The sequence below is a fragment of the Fusarium keratoplasticum genome, chromosome 7, assembly GCF_025433545.1.
Source record: "Fusarium keratoplasticum isolate Fu6.1 chromosome 7, whole genome shotgun sequence".
Lineage (NCBI taxonomy): Eukaryota > Fungi > Ascomycota > Sordariomycetes > Hypocreales > Nectriaceae > Fusarium > Fusarium keratoplasticum.
This window is the reverse complement of record NC_070535.1, coordinates 1,656,030-1,676,967: the sequence shown is the minus strand read 5'-3', so window position 1 is coordinate 1,676,967 and position 20,938 is coordinate 1,656,030. Positions and strand designations below refer to the sequence as shown.

At 52.2% G+C, this 20,938-nt stretch overlaps 8 protein-coding genes and 1 pseudogene across 9 annotated transcripts, besides 1 other annotated feature; 4 read left to right on the top strand and 5 right to left on the bottom strand.

The window, feature by feature from the left end:
* Positions 1 to 160: 160 nt before the first annotated feature.
* On the bottom strand, positions 161 to 2,269 carry NCS57_00970500 (Fungal-trans domain-containing protein; the record flags this gene model as incomplete). Its single annotated transcript, XM_053059472.1, has 8 exons — positions 161 to 563; positions 631 to 792; positions 872 to 1,006; positions 1,056 to 1,188; positions 1,240 to 1,254; positions 1,312 to 1,496; positions 1,590 to 1,814; positions 1,875 to 2,269. 8 exons carry the CDS (start codon positions 2,267 to 2,269, stop codon positions 161 to 163), a joined length of 1,653 nt encoding a protein of 550 aa, XP_052911543.1.
* A 463-nt stretch (positions 2,270 to 2,732) lies between these two features.
* NCS57_00970400 (uncharacterized protein) lies at positions 2,733 to 4,771 on the top strand (the record flags this gene model as incomplete). The annotated part of the gene is made up of 5 exons (XM_053059471.1): positions 2,733 to 3,162; positions 3,218 to 3,521; positions 3,591 to 3,979; positions 4,040 to 4,369; positions 4,443 to 4,771. The coding sequence occupies 5 exons, from the start codon at positions 2,733 to 2,735 to the stop codon at positions 4,769 to 4,771; spliced, it is 1,782 nt and encodes a 593-aa protein (XP_052911542.1).
* A 397-nt stretch (positions 4,772 to 5,168) lies between these two features.
* On the bottom strand, positions 5,169 to 6,679 carry NCS57_00970300 (uncharacterized protein; the record flags this gene model as incomplete). Its single annotated transcript, XM_053059470.1, has 5 exons — positions 5,169 to 5,659; positions 5,713 to 5,802; positions 5,857 to 6,084; positions 6,139 to 6,448; positions 6,503 to 6,679. 5 exons carry the CDS (start codon positions 6,677 to 6,679, stop codon positions 5,169 to 5,171), a joined length of 1,296 nt encoding a protein of 431 aa, XP_052911541.1.
* A 718-nt stretch (positions 6,680 to 7,397) lies between these two features.
* On the bottom strand, positions 7,398 to 8,375 carry NCS57_00970200 (uncharacterized protein; the record flags this gene model as incomplete). The annotated part of the gene is made up of 4 exons (XM_053059469.1): positions 7,398 to 7,923; positions 7,983 to 8,058; positions 8,115 to 8,202; positions 8,262 to 8,375. The coding sequence occupies 4 exons, from the start codon at positions 8,373 to 8,375 to the stop codon at positions 7,398 to 7,400; spliced, it is 804 nt and encodes a 267-aa protein (XP_052911540.1).
* A 426-nt stretch (positions 8,376 to 8,801) lies between these two features.
* On the top strand, positions 8,802 to 9,641 carry NCS57_00970100 (uncharacterized protein; the record flags this gene model as incomplete). The annotated part of the gene is made up of 1 exon (XM_053059468.1): positions 8,802 to 9,641. One exon carries the CDS (start codon positions 8,802 to 8,804, stop codon positions 9,639 to 9,641), a length of 840 nt encoding a protein of 279 aa, XP_052911539.1.
* A 417-nt stretch (positions 9,642 to 10,058) lies between these two features.
* NCS57_00970000 lies at positions 10,059 to 12,748 on the bottom strand (annotated as a pseudogene). Its single transcript has 7 exons — positions 12,528 to 12,748; positions 12,335 to 12,468; positions 12,177 to 12,283; positions 11,947 to 12,128; positions 11,584 to 11,887; positions 10,378 to 11,530; positions 10,059 to 10,297 (listed from the first exon to the last, which is right to left on the bottom strand).
* Positions 10,059 to 12,748: a sequence feature.
* An 845-nt stretch (positions 12,749 to 13,593) lies between these two features.
* NCS57_00969900 (Methylcrotonoyl-CoA carboxylase) lies at positions 13,594 to 15,402 on the bottom strand (the record flags this gene model as incomplete). The annotated part of the gene is made up of 4 exons (XM_053059467.1): positions 13,594 to 14,908; positions 14,964 to 15,090; positions 15,154 to 15,182; positions 15,233 to 15,402. 4 exons carry the CDS (start codon positions 15,400 to 15,402, stop codon positions 13,594 to 13,596), a joined length of 1,641 nt encoding a protein of 546 aa, XP_052911538.1.
* A 340-nt stretch (positions 15,403 to 15,742) lies between these two features.
* On the top strand, positions 15,743 to 17,839 carry NCS57_00969800 (uncharacterized protein; the record flags this gene model as incomplete). Its single annotated transcript, XM_053059466.1, has 4 exons — positions 15,743 to 15,771; positions 15,826 to 15,917; positions 15,970 to 17,701; positions 17,755 to 17,839. The coding sequence occupies 4 exons, from the start codon at positions 15,743 to 15,745 to the stop codon at positions 17,837 to 17,839; spliced, it is 1,938 nt and encodes a 645-aa protein (XP_052911537.1).
* A 380-nt stretch (positions 17,840 to 18,219) lies between these two features.
* NCS57_00969700 (Zn(2)-C6 fungal-type domain-containing protein) lies at positions 18,220 to 20,663 on the top strand (the record flags this gene model as incomplete). The annotated part of the gene is made up of 5 exons (XM_053059465.1): positions 18,220 to 18,431; positions 18,482 to 18,702; positions 18,765 to 19,132; positions 19,183 to 19,854; positions 20,280 to 20,663. The coding sequence occupies 5 exons, from the start codon at positions 18,220 to 18,222 to the stop codon at positions 20,661 to 20,663; spliced, it is 1,857 nt and encodes a 618-aa protein (XP_052911536.1).
* Between the last annotated feature and the right edge of the window lie 275 nt (positions 20,664 to 20,938).

Sequence of the window (20,938 nt, the reverse complement as noted above, 5' to 3'; positions counted from 1 at the left end):
CAAAGAAAACATTTTGATTTACGTACATAATGGCGTTAAGTTCAAAAAAGAGAACCAAATATACACGTAGCTTTAGTATGGTGTGTTCTAGTCATGTACAGAAGGCCCTTGTGCCTGGTCACCTAATTTCCAGAATCCTCGTCCCAGACCATCGCCCTACTTAGTTACAGTTCTGCCATTCTCGCCGCAAACTCGTGAGAACTTCTAGAGACCGGTGGGCAACTGGAAACGTCGTTGTCAACTCGGTCATCATGCGGATGCTTGCCTGAGTGAGGCTTGCAGACTTGTTCCTAAACTCCCTCGTTTGGTTTGTCAGAGATGTGTTGTAGGCGAACAATATGCCAGCGGTCATTAGGATATGCACACAGTAGGCTGAGAGGTGGCAGAGGCCGAATCGGTCACGAAACTGTCCCATCAAGCGTATGATATCGGAGGCTGAGTTGCTACATATATCATGATGAGGTTCAGTTGCTCTGCCACATGGGGACTGGAGGTTAGTAGCAGGGGAGCCGTAGCCAATGAGCGGTCGGTGAAGAAGAATTCGAATCTCATGATACAGCAGACTTTGATCAAGGTGTTAGCAACCGTCGAATAGCAGGGCCTCTTGTCAAGGCTGAGCACTAGACATACTGCAACTGCAACACGACAGGATCTAGGCATTGATCGTCTTGACCTGGTGTAAGCTGCAGAAATAGGGGAAGAGAAACCGCCCAGTCTCGGAGTGATGCGTCTGCCTGCACTGCAAATTTGGACAGAGAGTCTCGAGAGGCTTCTCTGTCATGATACCTGTCGCTATTGGGTTAATAAGAGCATTAAGGTGTGGGCATGAACTTGCATGTAATCGATGATTTTGCTAAATTGGGCCACCAACGGGGCCAGATGAACATGGGCGCCAATTTGGGAATCGGGGTCCGTGGCACCTGAGCATCTCAGGGTGGGAGCTTGCCGGAAGAAAAGTTCCCTCGTCGTGAAGGACTGAGGCCTTCCGCACCAGCTTGACCAAATCCTGTCTTCTCGGTCAAAACTATGGCAAGGATGGCGCCGGTGGAACTCACGTATCTATGTGGACAACAGACCAGAAGACTCGGGCTTTTACGTCTAAGGCATCAGGGGCACAGCTTTCGGTTTCACGTGGAGAGGCGCAATGCAACTGCAGTCCCAGATCAGGTAGTATCCGGGAGGCGATTCCTATCTTGGTTTTAGTATTCATGAACGTGTGCTAGTCTTGGACATGCACACCTGAGTATATCCATCCTGATTACTCATGGTCAGTCTGAAAGCCTGCTGAGCAGAAGAGTCATGTAGACTGACCTTGGCTGTCCCTACCCTGGGCAGCTTCATGCTCGCAGAGGAGAACAAGAGCTTGGAGCGTTGCTATTGTTGGTGTCTGAAGTTCCAGGTCTAGGTAAACTTTCGCTCTGCTGGCAAAGAATTTACAGGCGTCACCTATGATAGAAGGGTTTTGACGCGTTGTGTGCATGGCGCCCGTGGAAAAGCTAAAGATATTGATTCAGCAACGACTCAACACCAAAGAGCTCGAATCTGAAGGGACTCCTTGCATGAGCAGTTGGGGAACAGGATGGACCTACACGGCATTTTCCAGGGCAGGTGAGTAAAAGTCGCTCTCCTGCGAGGATAAGAAGTTCTCCTTGTCTTGATCGAAAAGATTTTGTTCGACCAGGCTTGTCAGAGGGTTCAGCCATGTGAGATAGCATTCCCATAGATGGGCTTCGTATGCCGGGTCGCCCTCCCACAGCAGACCCACATTCTTAATGGCGAGCTCACCGTCGACACGAATGTTCTTAAGAGAGGGACTGAAGGATGAGTATGGGCCATTATGTATCAGGTGTAGATTGCTTGTTGCTCCGAAATACCTGCTGTGGCTGTCCTCAGCCACCTGCAATCTCCCACCGCGTGTCACGATCTGGGCATGCTGGCCACCCAATGGAGGGGCTTCGGCTATCGTGGATAGAGATGTGGGCGGCAGGATATTTGCAGGGGACCGAGGATCTTGGTCACCAGGCAATTTGTCAGAAGAAGACAGGTCTGAAGTGCCGAATATCGCGCTGTGGGCTGATGGGGAACTCGGATGACGAGCCATGGCATCGACGGTCTCCTCATCGGGGCGACGACTCTCTGGCTCAGGACTCCCCACATTGAAACCGGGACCATTGGCCATGTCAACCCAGAACTGCAACCGTCCAGGCCTGGGGGTTGAGCTTGCCCAAGAAGGGCTTCCGGAGTCCGGGGGATCCAACGTGAAGTCCATACTGGGCGATGGCATCCGCCTCGTGTGTGGAGGGATGTGATGCGAGCCGCAGGAGCCAGACAACGCGGGCGAGGATGGAGACTCGGAGAGTGATTGACCACTTCCTAGAGACGTTTTGTCCAATGAGCTTTGCTACCGCGGCTGTTACCCCGGGTCTGTGTCGGGTTTAGTTAGTTTGCGGGGTAACGACTAGTCAACCTTCAGACAAGGTCCCACGGGTTAACTAGGTACTGTACGTTGAGCGAGGTATCCGTATTGTTTGCGTCAAGCCTATGAAAGAGCGTTCCTCGGCGTCCAAGTATGATACATGCCGGTTCGGGAAACCAGTTACAAAAGCATACCTAGATACATGTATGCATGTAGTTGACGAGTCTGAGTGTAATGCCATAGTCAATCTAGCGCCTCTTGATCACATTGAGGCCGTGAATGAACCTTTTGTCTACCGTATCTCTACACTGTAGCCATGGCTCCTAAGCACCTGCAAAGACTCCAGCAAACCCTCGGCCATCTGTCCGGCGGCGCCCGCACCTCAGATGCTCCCCAAGAAACTCAACTTTCGATTGTGCATGGGCCGAGTGAGCCGCCGCTCTCGTCCGAAACGCTAGGCACGCTGCTTGAGCGGCAAGTTGAGGCCTTTGGGGACCGATGCGCCGTCAGATGCTCCTGGACAGGGCAACAGCTTACTTACAAGGAGCTTCACAGCCGCAGCAGAGCACTCGCAGCAGGTCTGCTATCCCTAGGCCTTACTCGCGGCGACCACATCGCCATCATGGCGGGCAACTGCGAGCAGTATGTCGAGGTCATTTTTGCTGCTGGGTTGGTGGGGATGCCGCTAGTGGTCCTGAACACGAACTACACAAATGACGAGGTTGAGAATGCGGTGCATCGTGCTGGTGTGTCTCCTAGTCCTAGGATAACAGCGTATACTTACACGTCATGGCCTCACAGAATGCCGGTTGCTCTTCACAACTCCGTTTATCGGCTCACGAAACATGGCACCTACTATCAAGAGTATGCGCGCCAAGCATCTTTCGTCCTCTACGGACCCGCTCACTTTTGTTCTTTTGGAGCGAGGTGATGCCAAGGGGGCGGATGGGGCCATTCCCTACGAATCACTTATTCTGCGGGGACTTGACGTTCCTCTGAAGGAGCTTGAGCGTGCTGAAAAAGCAGTGCAGGCAGACGATGTCTGCAGTCTGCAGTTTACGAGTGGAACCACGGGCAAGCCCAAGGTTGCCATGTTGACCCATAGGTGAGTACCTACTTCTCCATCGTTCTTGTGAGGTGAGTGCTGAGTGTTCTTTTTCCTTCTCCTACGCAGCGGGCTGATCAATAACTGCATCGGATCCGGTCATCGGCTAAAGCTCACCGAGAATGATGCCCTATGCTGCGTGGTACCTCTGTTCCACTGTTTCGGCCTCGTACTGGGCGTTCTCATGTCTGTGGCACACGGCAGCTTGCTCGTGTTTCCGAGCGAGAATTTCAGTCCAGTCCGGGCTCTCCAGTCCATGACGCAGGACAGATGTACGCTCATCTATGGGGTCCCAACTATGCATACAGCCTATATCCAGGAAGTCCTGTCTCAGCCTCCTGGAACTTACGATCTATCATCTGTAAGGATTGCTATTACTGGTGGAGCTGCTACCCCAATGAAACTATTCAGAGAGATTCGGGAGATCTTGCAGGTTCCTCATATTATACAAGCATTTGGTAGGTGTCATTGTGTCTCGGGTATGTGAAAAATGTTGCTGACAGAATACTGCCAACCAGGCATGACGGAGTGCTCTCCAGTCACTTTTCTGACCACGGTTGAAGACTCTTTCGAGACCTGCTCGACAACGGTAGGAAAGGTCATGCCGCATGTCACGGCGAAAGTGGTCAACACCGATGGCAAGACTGTTCCTCTAGGGCAAAGAGGTGAAATTCTCATTGCGGGCTACAACAGTTTCCGTGGCTACTGGAAGAATCCACAGGGCACCGAGGAGATGCTGCACAAAGAAGAGGATGGAACTGTTTGGCTGCGTACTGGTGACGAAGTGACGCTCGACAAAGATGGATTCTGCCGTGTGACGGGGCGCATCAAGGATATCATCATCCGCGGTAAGGATAACGCTTTGATATGAAGACTTGCCCGTCTCACTACTATCGACAGGGTTACTGACATTGTCGATAGGCGGCGAGAATATCTACCCTGCCGAGATTGAGGACTGTCTTGTCCAGCACCCGTCAATTATACAAGCCAGTGTTGTCGGTATCAAGGATGCCAGGTACGGCGAAGTTGTCGCCGCCTTTGTCCAGCAGGAGGAGGGATCAGGTCCAGGTCGCCCCTCGACCTCTGAACTTCAAACTTGGGTCGGCAAGACGTTAGCAAGACACAAGATCCCGGCCTACATCTGGTGGATCGGGGATAAGGACGTGTGTGAGACCCTACCGCAGACCGCTAGCGGCAAAGTTCGCAAGGTAGCCCTGCGCGACACCGGGTCAAGGCTAATTGGGGCATGATGTGCTTTCGTATATTACACCTAGATTTCGTTTTCTAGATCTCAATACTACGCTGTCCGCCATTAGTGTCTTATAGACATTTTATCGAAGGGTCTTATCCTAATGAGAATTGAACTCCTCTGAATTTGTTTAAGCCTTGGTATATGGCTCAAATCTGGTTGGATAGTTTTAATTGAGAGAGTTGCTCAAGACAATGTAAGCCACAAGAGGGACTTTATTAAAAGTAGCCACCTGGTTGTGTCTCTAGGTTCTTGTTGTCGGGATCAATCACATCTTTACCGAGAACAATATCAAATAAGACAATGATAAGCACAAGCCAGTACTAAAACCCAATACTGTAATATTGATTTCTGCAACCCCTCTCTCAATTCTAGATTCCTTCCAACAACCCTACTCGTCACAGTTTTGCGGTTCCATTGGCATACCCTTTGAGAGTTCGAGCCTCTTGCCTGTATGCAAAGTCTGTCAAAATCTCCTCGCTCCCACCCCCCACCACAAGAACTCTAAAGTCGCGGCTGATCTGCTCCACGACTCTCCCGCGGCCATTCTTGGAGTATCCCAGCCCCCCAAAAATCTGCTGCGCCTCGCGTACCGTCTCCTCGAGAGTGCGAGCAGACAGCGTCTTGAGCATGGCAACGCTGGCACCCAGAGTATCTGGACCATCGTGGTTTGCCAGACGCTCACGGGTCCAGATGAGCTGTTCCAACCAAGCATACGCGGCTTGGATCTTCTTGCCAGAGTCGACAAGCTTGGCACGGATGATTTGGTTCTCTATGAGCTTCTTGCCAAAGGTCTCGCGTTTGGTCGCGTAGTCATGAGCATGTCCCACACAGACTCGAGCAAGACGCAGACAGATAGTTGCAAGCCATAGTCGTTCATGGTTAAAATCTTTAACGGGGTGTCAGCGATGATAGCGGAAGGGATGGGTTGGGAAGACTTGCTGTTCATGATGATTCCAAACCCCTCATGTTCCTTTCCCAGCAAGTTCCCAATGGGGACCCCGACATCGTCAAATTCGATAAAGGTCGACCCTAACGTCCATCAGTCAGCATGTGCCATTAAGAATGCCTTTACTGCGTACGTACCGCTAGCATTGATGCCCGAGTTATCCATCCGTCGCCTAGTCACGCCTTTGGCGTCCAATGGAATGATGAGAGCCGAGATGCCTGACTGACCCGGACCGCCAGTCCTGACAGCAGCCGTACAGTAGTCGGCATACACTCCGTTTGTGATCCATTTCTTGGTACCGTTCACGATGTACTTGTCTCCTTGGCGCTTGGCAACAGTTTTGATGTTTGCCACATCGGAGCCGGCTGCGATGGGTTCCCATTAGTCCCGTCCGGAAGCAGCCAATGAACCACGCTTACCTGAGGGCTCAGTAACTGCCAAACAGAACCTTGTGGTACCGTTGTAAATGGATGGCAGAAGGCGCCGTTTCTGCTCGGTTGTCCCGTGGTTAATGAGCGGCGGGCAGCCGATGATGTTCCCACAGGCAAGCGCCCAGACAACACCCATGTACCCGCAACGAGTCAACTCGTCAACGACAATGTGGTCGTGGAAGCCATCCCACTTATCCGGGGGAATCCCACAAGGCAGAATGACCTCGCCCAGGTAGTCAGGCTCGGGCGGAAACAGGCCAGCCGCAACGTAGCCTAGCTTTGCATGCCTCTCATATGCCTAGTAGTCCTGTTAGCAACCAAGGCTGCTTCTGTTGTGGAGTATCTTACTTGCCTCACGAGGTATGGATCCTTGACGTTCCCACTCTTCGCAGAAAGGAGTGATGTACTCGTTCACATAAGCTCGAGTTTCGGCCTGCAGCTTGAAATGGGACTCTGTATAGTATGGAGGCGGGGCCCCGTAGTGCCAGTAAGGCTCGCTGAAAGGGGCGTTGGGACGGGATGGCGGCATACTGGCAGTTGTCTAGGGCACAGATGATGACCTCTATAGACCAGCTACTGAGATGCAAAGGCGACGGAATAATTGTTTTGTATCAACTACCGACCTGGCAATTCTCCAATATCACATAGTTCTTTTGTCCCTATGTGGTATCCGCGGTGAAATGTTGTTATGCTGGCTGCCGCGGGATTTCCTAATCAGGATAAAGAGTCTCAGAGCCCAAGGCCATGTCACAGGAGGACGGGTCTGCAGCCACCGGATAGTCCTTGTTTTTGTTTCCCGTTGCATGCATTTCAAATTGTTCACGTTCAGTGAAAGGTGATGGCGCCGTAGAAGACCATCGTAAAGCGGCGGCAGGTTGATTATGACATTACAAGATATCCCGATACTACGCAAGAGACTATGAGGCCAAGTACAAGATTTTTGACATTCATTTGACCGAGGTCTGTGTTGAGTGGCAGAAGGTTGATGATACAAAGGCAATTCCACACCTGGACCACAACCTGCTCTCTCAAGCGCGAGGAGTTTATGCAGCAAGAAATGATACTTGAGATATCTAGTCAATGGTGTTTTACAACATTGGATTTTGACGTATAATCTATTATCGTGGCTGATGGTTTCTTTTGGAGGCATCATTGAAGTAAAAGATGATCAACTCGTAAATATGAAACAAAATGAGTGCTTGTATTCTAGACATTGTCGCCTGCTTCTACCCCATTGTCCGCATGGCTCAGAGTCTACTGCCAGCACGCTTTTGCTTCCTCTCTGTGAAGGCGGCAGCGGCCGCTTGGCATGCCGGATCATGAAGTCTAGTTCTCAAAACGACGCACTCCAAAGCGTTGATCGACAACAGCCGCTCACGGTTGTTGGTCAGCATCAAGTTCTTGGTGGCAGCCGGCGCACCAGGCGGGCAGCGCGAAATGCGGGTCGCCACCTCCATGACGTCCTTCATCAAAGAGTTCTCGCCCACAACCTTTGTAATCAGCCCTGCCGCGCTGAGCTCCTCTGCCGACATTCTCTCTCCGGCGAGCAGCAGAGCCGAGGCCTTCTGATGGCCCATGATTTGGGGGAAGGTCAGCGTAGAGCAACCTTCAGCGGAGAATCCCCATTTCAGGAATGGGCAGAAGTAATAGGAGCTGGGCACCGCATACACGAGGTCGTAGAGGGCCAAACAAGTGACTCCATAGCCGGCGCATGGCCCGTTGACAGCAGCGATGAGGGCCTTGTCGCAGGTGATGAGCAGCTCGTTCAGGACCCTACATGTCATGTCAGCTCGTGGTACAACGCATCGTGCATGTCGCAGCCACTCTCTTACTTGAAATTAGCAATGAATGAATCCATGTTCTCGGCTAGTTCTTCCTTTGGTGGTGGCCAATTGTCAAAGTCCATTCCTATTCCACCCATCAGTCAGTCCACTGAGCGCTGAGACAGTCAATGGGAGAAGAACCTGTGCAAAAGAATTTGCCGGCGGATGTCTGAACGACGACGCTAATCTCGGGCACCGCAATCACCCATCTCATAGCAGCAATCCATTCCTTTGGTAACAGCACGTGTTAGAACTCTCGAGGCCATGAAAGGGGGCCACTGGACTTACAATCAATAGCTCAGGATGCAAGGAATTGGCGGAGAATTCACGCCGAAGCGTGATGATGGCAATAGCGCCATCCACCACTTCAAGGGTAAGGTTTTTAAACTTGGGAGGATTCATTTTCTAGACGGCAAAAAGTGCAAGAACAATGCCAGTACACAGCTCTCTTTCTGGTTCCTGGAGGAAAGCAGCACTGCCCATTTAATGCCCACCAGTGCCTAGAAAAGTAGACCACTGTAAGTAGTGTAGTACAGTGACCCCTTGGCAGCTGGGACCACTCACAGGCTTTGCCGCGGATGAACTAGCCACCCTTGGCTCGGATGTCAACTTCTGACAACAACGGCAAAACCGCATTGGTTATCCGAGGGTTGTCGTCCAACAGGGAGATGTATGGCAGAGGCGCGGTGCCTACATTGAGATATCGCATCTGTTCCCATAGGTATCTATCGACCCATCCCAGACTGGACCTAAAGGGACGTCTAAATACGCTCCCAAGAGCTCGACACATATCCAGAGGCATTCCATAAACCGGCTAAACCCATAAACATGGCTTCCCAAATTCTTGAGCAACGAGACGGTTCCACTCTCTTCATCACCATCAACAACCCGAAAAAGGGCAACTCCCTCAACGTGGATCTCATCGTCAAACTTCGCCAGGTCATTGAGGATGCAGGAAAAGACAACACCTTGATTGCGATTGTCCTAACGGGCACGGGAAAATACTTTTGTACCGGCATGGATCTCTCCAGCAGCTCGTCCCTGCTCGAGAACGTCCCCAAGGGTGCGGATCGATCCAGCACGCAAGCCGGCCGTTTTGAACAGCTGCTAGACCTCTTCAAAGCCGTCGAGTTCTGCCCCAAGCCCATCATCGCCTTGATCAACGGACCGTGCTACGGTGGAGGAACCGGCCTTGCGTTTGCCTGCGATATCCGCATTTCAGTCTTGTCAGCCTTTTTTGTCTTGTCAGAAGTCAGACGAGGCCTCACCCCAGCTATCATATCACCCTTCATTGTCCGGGAATGGGGAGCGCCACTGGCTCGGGAAGCCATGATTCAGGCGCGCAACGTGCCAGCCAAGGAGCTTCACGCCAAAGGGAGCGTACATTACTTGGTCGGCACGCTAGCCGAGGGCGAAGAACGTGTGCAGCAGGTGCTGAAGCAGCAACGAGGCTGTGCGCCGCATGCGGTGGGGGAATCCAAGCGGATGATCAGAAACGCCCTGGACTCGCCTACGGTTGAGGAACGGGACGCCAACATCAGGGAACTGTTCCTTACCATGATCAAGCCTAATGAAGAGGTGGCATATGGAATGAAGGAGTTTCAGGCGGGGAATCGAAATGTCGACTGGGCAGCGTGGTATACCAAGAAGGCATCTTCCAAACTTTGAGCTGTGTCGCTCGGCGTGAGATTGAGATTGAGAACTACTCTTGCTCTTGGAAGTAGTAGTTAGAATTGTTTCGTCAGTTGTATTGCGTCCGTAGCTCGACCCCAATTTCGAGCGAGCTCCGTTATCTCCCCCAAGTCGCTTGCTCAACGTGGACCAGGATTTATCTTCAGGGATGGTTAAGTCAAAATCACGATGAAGTTGAACCAGGCTTGTTGAGTTGTTTGGGCACTAATTAAGCAAAGTCGTTTATATTTCAGTGTCATTTGGCCTTACATGGAATATCTCCATTGTAGTACGCAATGCGTTTTTTTGTCACCGTAGCTTGCTCTCTCTTCTTCGCCAGGGGAAGTAAGGGATATAACAAGATTCCTTCATCTAATTCTAAAAGAGTATTCGCCATCAGAAGAAGAGACTCTACTATGCTGTCCCGGAGTCCTCGTTACCCTCCAGAATCTCACAAAGAACCGAACCCTCCGGAAGGATGTCTCCTTCTTTAACCTGCATTCTAACAATTCCGTCTGCAGAAGACGTGACCTGAATTTCCATCTTCATGCTTTCGAGCACTAGCAACTTGTCTCCTACCTTAACCCAGGTGCCGTCCTTTGCAGTGACCTCCAGGATCTTGCTCGGCATTGGGCAGGTAGACACTCGCGAATCTAAGAAGGAAACGTATGTGAGCTTCTAGCCGCTGGGATGAAGAGAAAGTCGTGAAAAGAAATCTAGGTCAGCCACTTACTTGCTTTCTGCGCCTCGCTCGCTTTCTCATCAAGCATGCCCGCCCATGCTAGCAGGCCTGACACGGTGTAGAGAATAGGAATTCCAGATCCAGACTCTTGGACATAAATGTTCTTCTTGAATTCACCCTGAAAGGCCACGGCAAAATCGTACGTCGCAATTTGGCCGCCGAAAGACACCTTCAACTTGCCAGTGGACCAGGGAAAGCGCGCTCCCACAGTCGATTCAAGAATAGAAACACTGTCGAACCCGGTCTCCCTTTTCGACCTGATGGCAGAGTAGTATCGTTTCACGAGCGGGCCGCCCTCCTTGTTGAAGTAGACGTCCTCCTCTGCCGAAGCTGGAGGGATCACTGGGTCCAGTCGGACAACCCGATAAGCTCCCATGTCATCCTTGCTCACCAGCATATCGATCTTCTCATCTTGTCCAGATTTTGTAATCTCGGTAGACACAAGGCCAGCAGCTGACATATTCTTGCCGGCCCTTTGGTTGCGAAAAGACATGGGAATGCTCTTGAACGCGGATCTTCGGTCAGTGGAAGCGGGTTTCAGGCGAGAGATTTCAAGAGCAGCGATGGCGGTGCTGCTGTCAACAGACGACGTGTCCAAAGGAGCAGTCAACTCGTCCATGTTTTGTGGGATCAAAGCCGTCGTGTAGCTGACGTCGTGGAAATGCGGCGAAGCCAGGATCCGCTGAAGAAAGACTTGGTTCGTGGTGAGCCCAAAGCAGATGGTGTTCTTGAGAGCGCGGATCATCTTAGCGATAGCCATGGTGCGGGTCGGTGCCCAGACAATGATCTTGGATATCATGGAGTCAAAATGCACCGTGATTACTGAGCCGCGCTCGACTCCGAGTTCGTATCTGAGACCAGCACTATCTTCACCCTTGCTATCGATAGGTGTTTTCAACTGGCATATCGTGCCAGTGCAGGGGCGAAAGTCGTGGAAGGGATCCTCAGCGCACAGCCGAACCTCGATGGAATGTCCGGTCTGTTTGACGTCCTGAAGCTGTGGCAGAGCCTCGAGCTTGCCGCCACCAGCGACGTAGATTTGAAGGGCGATCAGATCGATACCGACAACCTCTTCTGTGATTGGATGCTCGACCTGGATTCTGGTGTTGACTTCCAAGAAATAGTAACGCTCGTTCTTGATATCCTGCACGATCTCTTGAGAGCCTGCTTTCTGTGACAAGGACGGGGCTGGCTTACCACTATGAACTCGACTGTCCCGGCTGACTCGTATTTCAAGAGTCTCGCAATCTCCAGGGCCGAGTTTGATATGTCCTGCCTCATCTCCGCACTCAGCCAGGGACAGGGGCTCTCCTCGATGATCTTCTGGTTGCGGCGCTGCACTGAGCACTCGCGATCGAGGAAGCTGACGGCAGTTTCACCATCGCCGAATATCTGCATTTCCACATGCTTACCGGCCTCGATGTACTTTTCGATGAGGCAGTGAGCTGAACCGAACAGGTGCCCAGCCTCGGAGGTGCAGCGCTGCAGCGACTCTCGGAAACTGATGTGCCGTCAGCTGTCAAAATGCCGTCACTGAGCAGTCACATGGAATGAACATACTCGTCCTTCGAGTACACGATTCTCATACCCTTTCCACCCCCGCCAGCAGACGCCTTGATCATGACGGGATACCCGATCCGGTCAGCTTCCTGCTCCAGAAGCTCCGGGTCTTGATCTAGTCCACCATATCCTGGCACCAAGGGGACCGAGGATCTCGCCGCCAAAAATTCCTTGGCCTCGCGCTGCACTCATTAAGCATCACTGATCAGAAACACAGCTGCAATACGTACCTTGTCTCCAAGAGCAGCGATCGTCTGAGGTGACGGCCCGAGAAAGACGAGCCCAGCCGAGCCAACGGCGGCTGCGAAATCGGCATTCTCCGACAAGTAGCCGTACCCTTGGATTGTTAGCACCAAAATTGCTATTTCAGACCAAGATCTAACTATACCAGGATGAATGGCATCGGCTCCAAATCTCTTGGCTATCTCGATGATGAGCTCGCCATTCTGATAAGGTTGGCTCTCAGGGTCGCCAAGATAGTGAGCCTTGTCCGCAAGCTTGACGAATGGTGCATTTGTATCTCTAGGGAGTCTCTCAGTCAGCCATGCGGACACGATGAAACAAAAAGATGGATTGCTTACGCATCGGTAAAGACTACAAATGTCGTAACACCCAGCTTCTTGCAGGTAGCAATGACTCTACATGCAATCTCGCCGCGGTTCGCAATCAGGACACTTGATATCTTGAGCTTGCCATTTGTGTAGACTGGGGGCGCAATGAACAGGTCAGGTTGGCGAATCATGGCTGGTGAACGGACGATAGTCGATGAAGATGCTGAGTACCTACTGGCTGGCTGGGGACTGACTTTTTAGGAAACATACATGCCGTATTAGTCCCGCGGCGGGTTCAATAATCCCGAGCCTAGGTCATGTTGCAGGCTCAGCGAGCGTTTGCCGTGGAAGTGCCCAGCCAAGCTCTGCATCGAGGACCTGTACCCCTGTGACAGCCTCTGTTTGCCGTGGATAAAGACTCGAGATTGAACCCGCCTATCACAGCGACTGCCGCGGATCCAAGACAACAGGGGTACTTTTTGGGGGCAGCCAATCACAGGTCTGACCGAGGTCAATTGGGTACAAGGGTCGAAAACGGGGCCAAAGGGATGGGCACTGGCACAAAAATGACTTCTTCTACAGGGTAGCAGCTACCAGCAGAGTACTGTTGTTTGCTATACGTAGCCACGTGAAGCACCAAGTGAGACGGTTAAGAACTAGTCTATTAAATCATTGAGAAGGAAATACTTCTCGTCATAGCTAAATAAAAACATATTTTAACATTATTCATCCCGGGTCCCTATACCTGCCTTCTGCCAGCTGTAGGATGACTTAAACCTGACTACGAGTTAGGCAAGTTCCATTGTGCGCTACCGAAACTGCGGGAGGTTATCAACTCGGTACATTCTAGGTTTTTCGTACAATAGCTGCCTTTGTGTATAGTGTTATTTTGGTCTTGCTGGACATTTAATATCGCTGTTGAAAGAGTTAGGCTTACATCTTTTACTACCTACTTTGCCTCACTTTGGATCATCTCGAGTCAAGATTTGACTGAGCGTCCGTCACTTCTGATTTGGTGCATGCCTGCTTCCCGTGAATGAATGAATTGCTTTCAACTTGGACCTTTAAACCAAACAAATCTAGTCGGCCGTGACCACTACAGTCTAGAGACTCCCCTATAACCCTCAAGACCCTTGTAAGGTGAGTTCTCACACACCTCCAAACACATGCCGAGAACATCGCGGGTATCCCTGGGGTCAATGATTCCGTCGTCCAAGCACCACGCCGAGGTGTAGTACGCCTTACTCTCAGTTTCAATCTGCTCCGTCGTCTTGGCAGTGCTGGCCGCCAACTTAGCTTCATCCATGCCCTTCCCGGACCGCTCAGCTGCCTGGCGAGCAATAATCTCCATGACACCCGAAAGCTGTTCTGGGCCCATGACGGCGCATCTACTGTGAGGCCACGAGAAGAGGAACCTGGGCGAGTACGATCGGCCGCACATGGCATAGTTGCCAGCTCCGTAGGATGATCCGCAGACGATGGAGATCTGAGGCACAGAGGATCGGGACACGGCGTCGATGAGCAGCGAACCAGCCTTGATCATGCCCTCGGACTCACTCTTCTTCCCGACCATGAACCCAGTGACGTTGTGTAGATAGACGATTGGTGTTCCGTAAGCATTGTTGAGGTGGATAAACTGTGTAGCCTTGCGGGCTTCGTTGACAAAGATGACGGACGACATGTTGCCAATGATGCCGACGAGACGGCCGTGGATGCGTGCCCAGCAACATAGCATGCCGGTCCCATACAGAGGTTTGAAAGGCTCAAAGCGACTGCCGTCCACAATTCGAGAAATGACCTCGGGCATGTTGAGCGGCATTCTGACATTCTCGGGAATGAGGCCAAGAATGCTGTCGGGACTATAGAGGGGAGCCTCAACATGGTCCAATGTACGATCGATATGGAGGCTCTCCCTGTTGATGCTCTGAACCCAGCTCCGAGCAAGACGGCAGGCGTCAAACTCATCTGCCGCAAGCGCATCGCCCACGCCGCTGACGGTGGTGTGCATTTCTGCCCCTCCGAGCTCCTCGGCGCTGCTGATCTCGCTTGTCGCCATCTGCACCAACGGCGGGCCTCCTAGGAACATCTGTGCCTGGTTCTTGACAAGAATGCTGAACTCGGACACGCCAGGCTCGTATGCTCCTCCGGCAGTGCTACTGCCAAAGACGATGGTACACGTCGGAGAGCCCGCGTCGGAACGTCTAATGATATCCCGGAACAGTTTCCCGCTCTGGTGGAAGACGCGGAACTGCTGGGGTAGATTTGCTCCTGCGCACTGATTCAGGAAGATGATTGGCAGGCGATTCTCAAGGCTGATCTCGGAAGCTCGATGTTGCTTGCGGACCGTGAGCTCATTCAAGGCACCGCCGACGATGGTGGGTATGTTGGCAATCAGCATGACCTTGATTCCACTGTAGACGGTTAGAGAAGTCATGCATGGCCAGGCAATCTTGTAGGAGAACTAACCATACAAGACCTATTCCTACGATGAGGCTTGCGGCAGGGCTGGATTCTTTGACCCCGATACCAGCAAACGGCATTAGCTCCAGGAAAGGTGATCCCTCGTCGAGAAGCATCGCGATCCTATCTCGGGCTGGTAGCCTGTCAGTACACCCGCGTGTATGAAAAAGTAGTCAGGAAGTTAGAAGGGTAGTACCAGATAGCATCCCACGAGCGTGGTGTCTCCTGACAAACGACATTAGCATTGCATGGCATAAATCCCGTCCTCTACTTACTCGATGTGACGTGCTTCGCCCTCCCCGCCAGCCCATGCCGCCTTTTCCTCAAACTGTTCCAGAATTTCCTTCCAGTCTTCAACATTTTGAAGATAATCTTTGTCATTCTGGTTGACTGTTGACCTGTATTCTGGGAATACGGATGGTAATGGAATCTTGGGCGTCGCCATGCTGTATACGGTATACCATTAGCTGTCTTTAGATGAAATCTAATCTAGGTAAGAATGTAGCACCAATAAGATGCTTATTTAGATAGAGGTATTCGCCGCCAGTGAGTTGCCCTCCAAGCTACACTAAGCCGCGGCAGAGAGCCGGTGCCGAGCCGCGGTAAGCACCAGCACAGCCAATAGGATGTTGCGATGATACCAGTAGGTAAGATACATCCTACATGCATGTAATGATTTATCTTGCCCTTGTTAAACCTGGCAGTCTCGTTGGTTAACCCGTTTCTGTTCCACGATTTCCTTTCGTTTTGCTATTACATTCTATCTCATCGAGCTTGTTTTGAAGATGCCACCAGTTCGTATCGGCTGCTATGGGTATGTTGCTCCAGAGCCGGCTATCCGGGCTGTGAAGTTGACGTGATTCCATAGTGCTTTTTGGGGAGATTCGCCATGGGCGATCAACCAGTTCATCAGGGGGCCTGAGAAGCAGGTCGACTATCTTGTCGCTGACTATCTCGCTGGTACGTTGGAACTGCACAGGGGCCTTTTCATTCGCTAACAGGCACAACACAGAAGTCACCATGGGCCTCCTTGCCCGTTCTGCACGTTCCACTCAAGGTTCCCAGAAGAAGCGCCCAGCTGCCGGGTTCATCTCCGAGTTCGCAGATTTGGCCCTCTTGCCGAACTTGGACGCCATACTCGAAAAGCGTATCAAGATGGTTACGAACGCTGGAGGTCTCGATCCTGTTGGGCTCAAAGAATACATCGAGTCACAACTCGCGGAGCGTGGCTTGTCACACAAGCTGAAAGTCGCTGCGGTCCACGGCGATGACATTAGAGACCAGAAAGAGACTCTCTTGAAGGAGGGCCGATTCCATCACTTTGACCCAGTAGCAGGCAGTGTCGACACACGGGAAGAGGGCATCAACGCGTCGACAGGATACCTCAGTTTGAATGCCTACCTGGGAGCGCAGCCCATCACCGTAGCCTTGGAGCAGGGTGCCGATATTGTCATAACGGGCAGGTGCGTGGATAGCGCTCTGGTTCTAGGACCTCTTGCCCACGATCTTGGGTGGAACTTTGCCACCAATCCCGAAGATCTCGATCGGTTGGCCAGCGCTTCACTTGCTGGGCACATCATCGAATGTGGCGCTCAAGCGACAGGCGGGAATTATACAGATTGGGAACAGTCAGCATTCAGCCCCTACGGAGGCTGGTCGAACATGGGCTACCCCATCTTGACCTTCTTTCCAGACAACAGCTTCACCATCTCGAAACCGCCGCGCACTGGCGGTGTCGTCAATACACGAAGTGTCTGCGAGCAGATGCTGTACGAGGTTCTCGATACCGAAAACTACATCCTCCCTGACGTTATACTTGACCTCAGTCGGGTGACCATCAGTCAGAGCTCACCGGAGAGTGTTCTCGTCAGAGGCGCCAGGGGTAAGCCGCCCACGCCATGGCTCAAGTGTACAGCTGTGCGGCAACAAGGCTACAGGATATCTGTCGACATGCTTGTCTCTGGGGAGCAGGCTGAAAGGAAGGCCAAAACTCTTGGAAAAGCCATTGTTGAGCGAACCAACGCCCTTGCTGCTGCAAACCATGCAAACCCACAGGAGAGAATCACGAATGACGACTACGAGGTCATTGTCATCGGTGCTGAGCACCACCTTGGCCCCGGGGGCAACTCTGGCGAGCGCAGGGAGGTGGTGCTGAGGGTCGCGGCCCGACATGAGAAGCGTTCCGTGCTTGATATCATGGGAAAAGAGGCGGCGTCTTTCCTAACAAACAGCGCTCCGGGTATCTGTATGCTAACTAGCGGACGGCCAAAGACGAGTCCAAACTTTGTCGGCAGCAGTGCCCTTGTTCGTCGGGACTCGCTTCACCCCGTCGTCTTCGTTGGCAGTCAAAGGTCGCCCATCAATGTGCCATTCCCTCTCGAAGGCTGCTTGAGCGGCAAGCCATCAGCTAGTCTGAACTCTGAGACTGCTGTGAGCGGCGTTGCCCCATCGCCGACGCAGCCTCCTCAGACTATCACATGGCGCGCCAAACTGCACGAGGTGGCAACTGGACGCTCTGGCGACAAGGGAGACAGTGCTAATGTCGCCATCATTGCCAGAGATGCCGCATTCTACGAGCACATTTTGCAACAGGTCACACCGCAGGTAGTCTTTTCAGCACTACAGCACCTGATAGCTCCCGGCGGAACAGTCACCAGGTTCTCAGTACCCGGAGTGCATGCAGTCAACTTTGTCATCACAAAGGCTCTTGGAGGCGGAGGGCTTTCGAGCCTGAGACTGGACCGGTACGTGTTGAGGTATTCATCTTTTCCATGGCTGACCATGTTTGTGAATATAGGCAGGCGAAAAGCTACGCCCAACTGCTTCTCTCGCTGATATACGTCGACATTCCGGCCGATGTTGCCCACGCAGCACATCTGTGATGAGGGTTGAGGAAGAGAAGGTGGCAGAAGGGTACACGTGACATAGGTACACAGTCCGGCCATAAATATCTGCCTACAGGTGCCTAGCTCAAGATCAATTGGCAGAGCATACTGTAGATATTTCACGCTTGATGGCACGGCTGTTCGGTAAGAGATCGGTAGGGAGGCGGCGCGAAGGGCGATTACCCCGCGAATACCCCGCAAATACCCCAGGATTCCGGAGCCCCACCCGGTTATCGGACGGGTCTGTATAACCGATGTCAGTCACTGCGCATGATATCCTCCCTTATTGTCAGTATCACAAGAAAGGCTCTTCTATACAACAATTCAATTCCTTATAGTGTTTCATCCAGTGAGCCGCATAAACTACGACGCCCGACATGGCTCAGACCACGTTCCGAATTATGGCGCCGGCGACATTTCCACTCAGCCCAGCGGCGGCCCCCCGGCGCGCTCGGCTGAGGGCGCCGATAGCATGCCAGTACTGTCGCGGTCGCAAGGTCCGCTGTGATCTCAACAAGCGAGGTTCGCGGTGCACCAACTGTGAGCTTGACGATGTCCACTGCAAGGTCGCAAACACCCGCAGACGCAGGTGAGTCGAACCCAGGCCTCCTTGTATGTCGTGTCTGACCCACAATACAGAAGCACCGTGGCTCCCTCCACCATCTCTAGTAGTGTCAACACCACCACAGTCGACGTGCCAAACCTCCAAGAGCGCACTGTCTCGCCAGGCTATATTGTGCACTCCCCAACGGACGACAACCTTGCCTCTGAAACAGTCACACTCTTGACATCCATAAACGGAGATTCAGAAGCCCGAGCCCCTCCCCAACCGCGAGCCGATAGCACTCAAGAAGATAATGGTTCGTCTGAGTTGACTTATTCCTCTCTATTTGCAAAGGAAATGAACTGACGAGCATGCCAGGCATGAGTCCAGACATGATGGAAGATGGGCCTCCCGACACACCAAACCTCGGGTCGTTGGCCAGGGCCCCAGGCCTTGACCCTATGCCCTGGAAACTTCCCGCGTTTATCAAGCCAATCAACCAAGATACTTCGCGGTCTGCTCTCAACTATCTCGCTGCTGAGGGAGCTCTCTGGCTTCCAGAAGGAAAGTTGCGGCAGGCTCTGGTGGACGCTTGCTTCGAGTTTGTGACTCCATACATGCCCTCACTTGATCGATCCGAACTTCTGGGCCACATCGACCTGTCTGTTGATCAGGCCCCAGAACAGCCATGCCAGAAGACTATAGGTATTTTGTTATTCCAAGCCATTTTATTCGCCGGCAGCGCGGTAATTTCTACCAATCCTTCATCTCGGATAAAGCTAATCACTAAGGCTAGTTTGTGGACAGCGATGTGCTTCAGTGCCTAGGCTTTCCATCACAGCGCGAGGCCCGCCGCTCATTCTATCGGAGGGCTCGGCTGCTCTATGACTTTGATGTCGACACTTCCTCTGTCGAGGTTCTCCATGCTTTGTTGCTCATGTCGTTCTGGTACGAGGACCCAGATGACTGCAAGGCCGCCGCGTATTGGATTGGGGCTCATGTGCATCATGCCCAGCAATTCGGTGTCCAAGAAAAGGCTCTTGCCTTGCATCCAGGTCAGGGATTCTACAAGAGGCTTTGGTGGAGTGCATACATCCGGGACGCCCTCGTCTCAATGGGCTTGAGGCTCCAGCCACGAATGCGATCCCTAATCCCAATGCTAACCCCAGACGACTTCCCACTGCGCAAGGCCAAGGGCGACTTTTTAACCCGCAGTGCGCTTGACCGTGCAACACTCTCCATACGAATGGCCGAGCTATGCGTCTGTATCAACCAGACCATGTCAGAAGACGAGTCCCCTCACCAACCGCTCCCCAAGAACCGTACGGAGATGCTTGATCTTCGGTTGGATGCTTGGCATAGGGCTTACTGCAGCGATTCTGCCACCCCATGTTCACGGGAACTGGAATATGATGTCTCCAGGGGTATCACCGTTGGTCGACTATTGATGATCATGACCTACTACACGGTGATTTCAACCCTCCATCTTCCCGAGATTTCCCAGAGCCTCGTTTCTCCTGCGCCAGGTAGTGTGAGGGGGCCAAAGACTCAGAAGAGTTACAACAAGGTCCAAACAGCCGTATACAAAGTCTCGGTATTGGCGGATGTTGTTTTGAAGAAAGGGTTGATAAACTACATGTCAACCCAGGGGTACGTTCCGGTTGCTCTTTTAATACATGCTATCTCAAACTCACCCTTTTAACCAGAATCACATGCGTCCTTCCAGCCGCCTCGATTCTCTTATTAAATCTCAAGTCACCCTCGCGGCGTTTCCACGAACAGAGCGCGGCCGGATTGCGCACCTGTATGCGCTTCCTTGAGCGCCTAGGTGAAAGATATTCTGCCAGCGAGGCAGTCCTAGGCAATCTCAAAGCAGCCGTTGACAAGTCAAAGATCTCTTTGAGACCGGAGAATATGACGCCAAGGACAGATTCCGAGTCGCCCAATGTTGAGGACCAGGAGCGTTTGCTCGGGCAACGACCTGCTCAACAGCAAGTCACAAGCAGCTGTGCCTGGCCGCATTACTCTGGTGACCAAGCCCCAGCTGAGGACAGTGGAGATTATGCGGTACACATGCCGTCGTTTACCGATGACATATCAGACCATAGCGAAGACAGCATGCTATTAGATTTCCAAAAGGAGCCTCTGTTCCACCAGATGTCCAACTTTCTTGAGTTGGAATCTGGATTCTTTACTCAGCTAGCGACCTCGATGGATAACGCAAGTAGGGAAGAGGACAGTATGAGTTTTATTCATGACTTGGAGTTGGTTGGCTAGGGTTTAGTTGGAGGTTGAATAGATAGGTATTAAAGAATAAACACGAGTTTGGTATGAGAGATAATCACAGCCGCTAACAAATCCATCATTTCACGCTCATAAAGAAAGACGGCAGTCGCTTACAACTTTTCAATGTGGTAGCCGGAGATCCATTCGGGCTGCAGAGTGACACTAATTTAGCCAGTCCTCTCGCGGCTTGCATCCTAACAATGGAAAGCTGAAACCGAAGGATGATCCAATTCTGAGTGGTAATTGGTTATCGGCGCCCTGAGTCT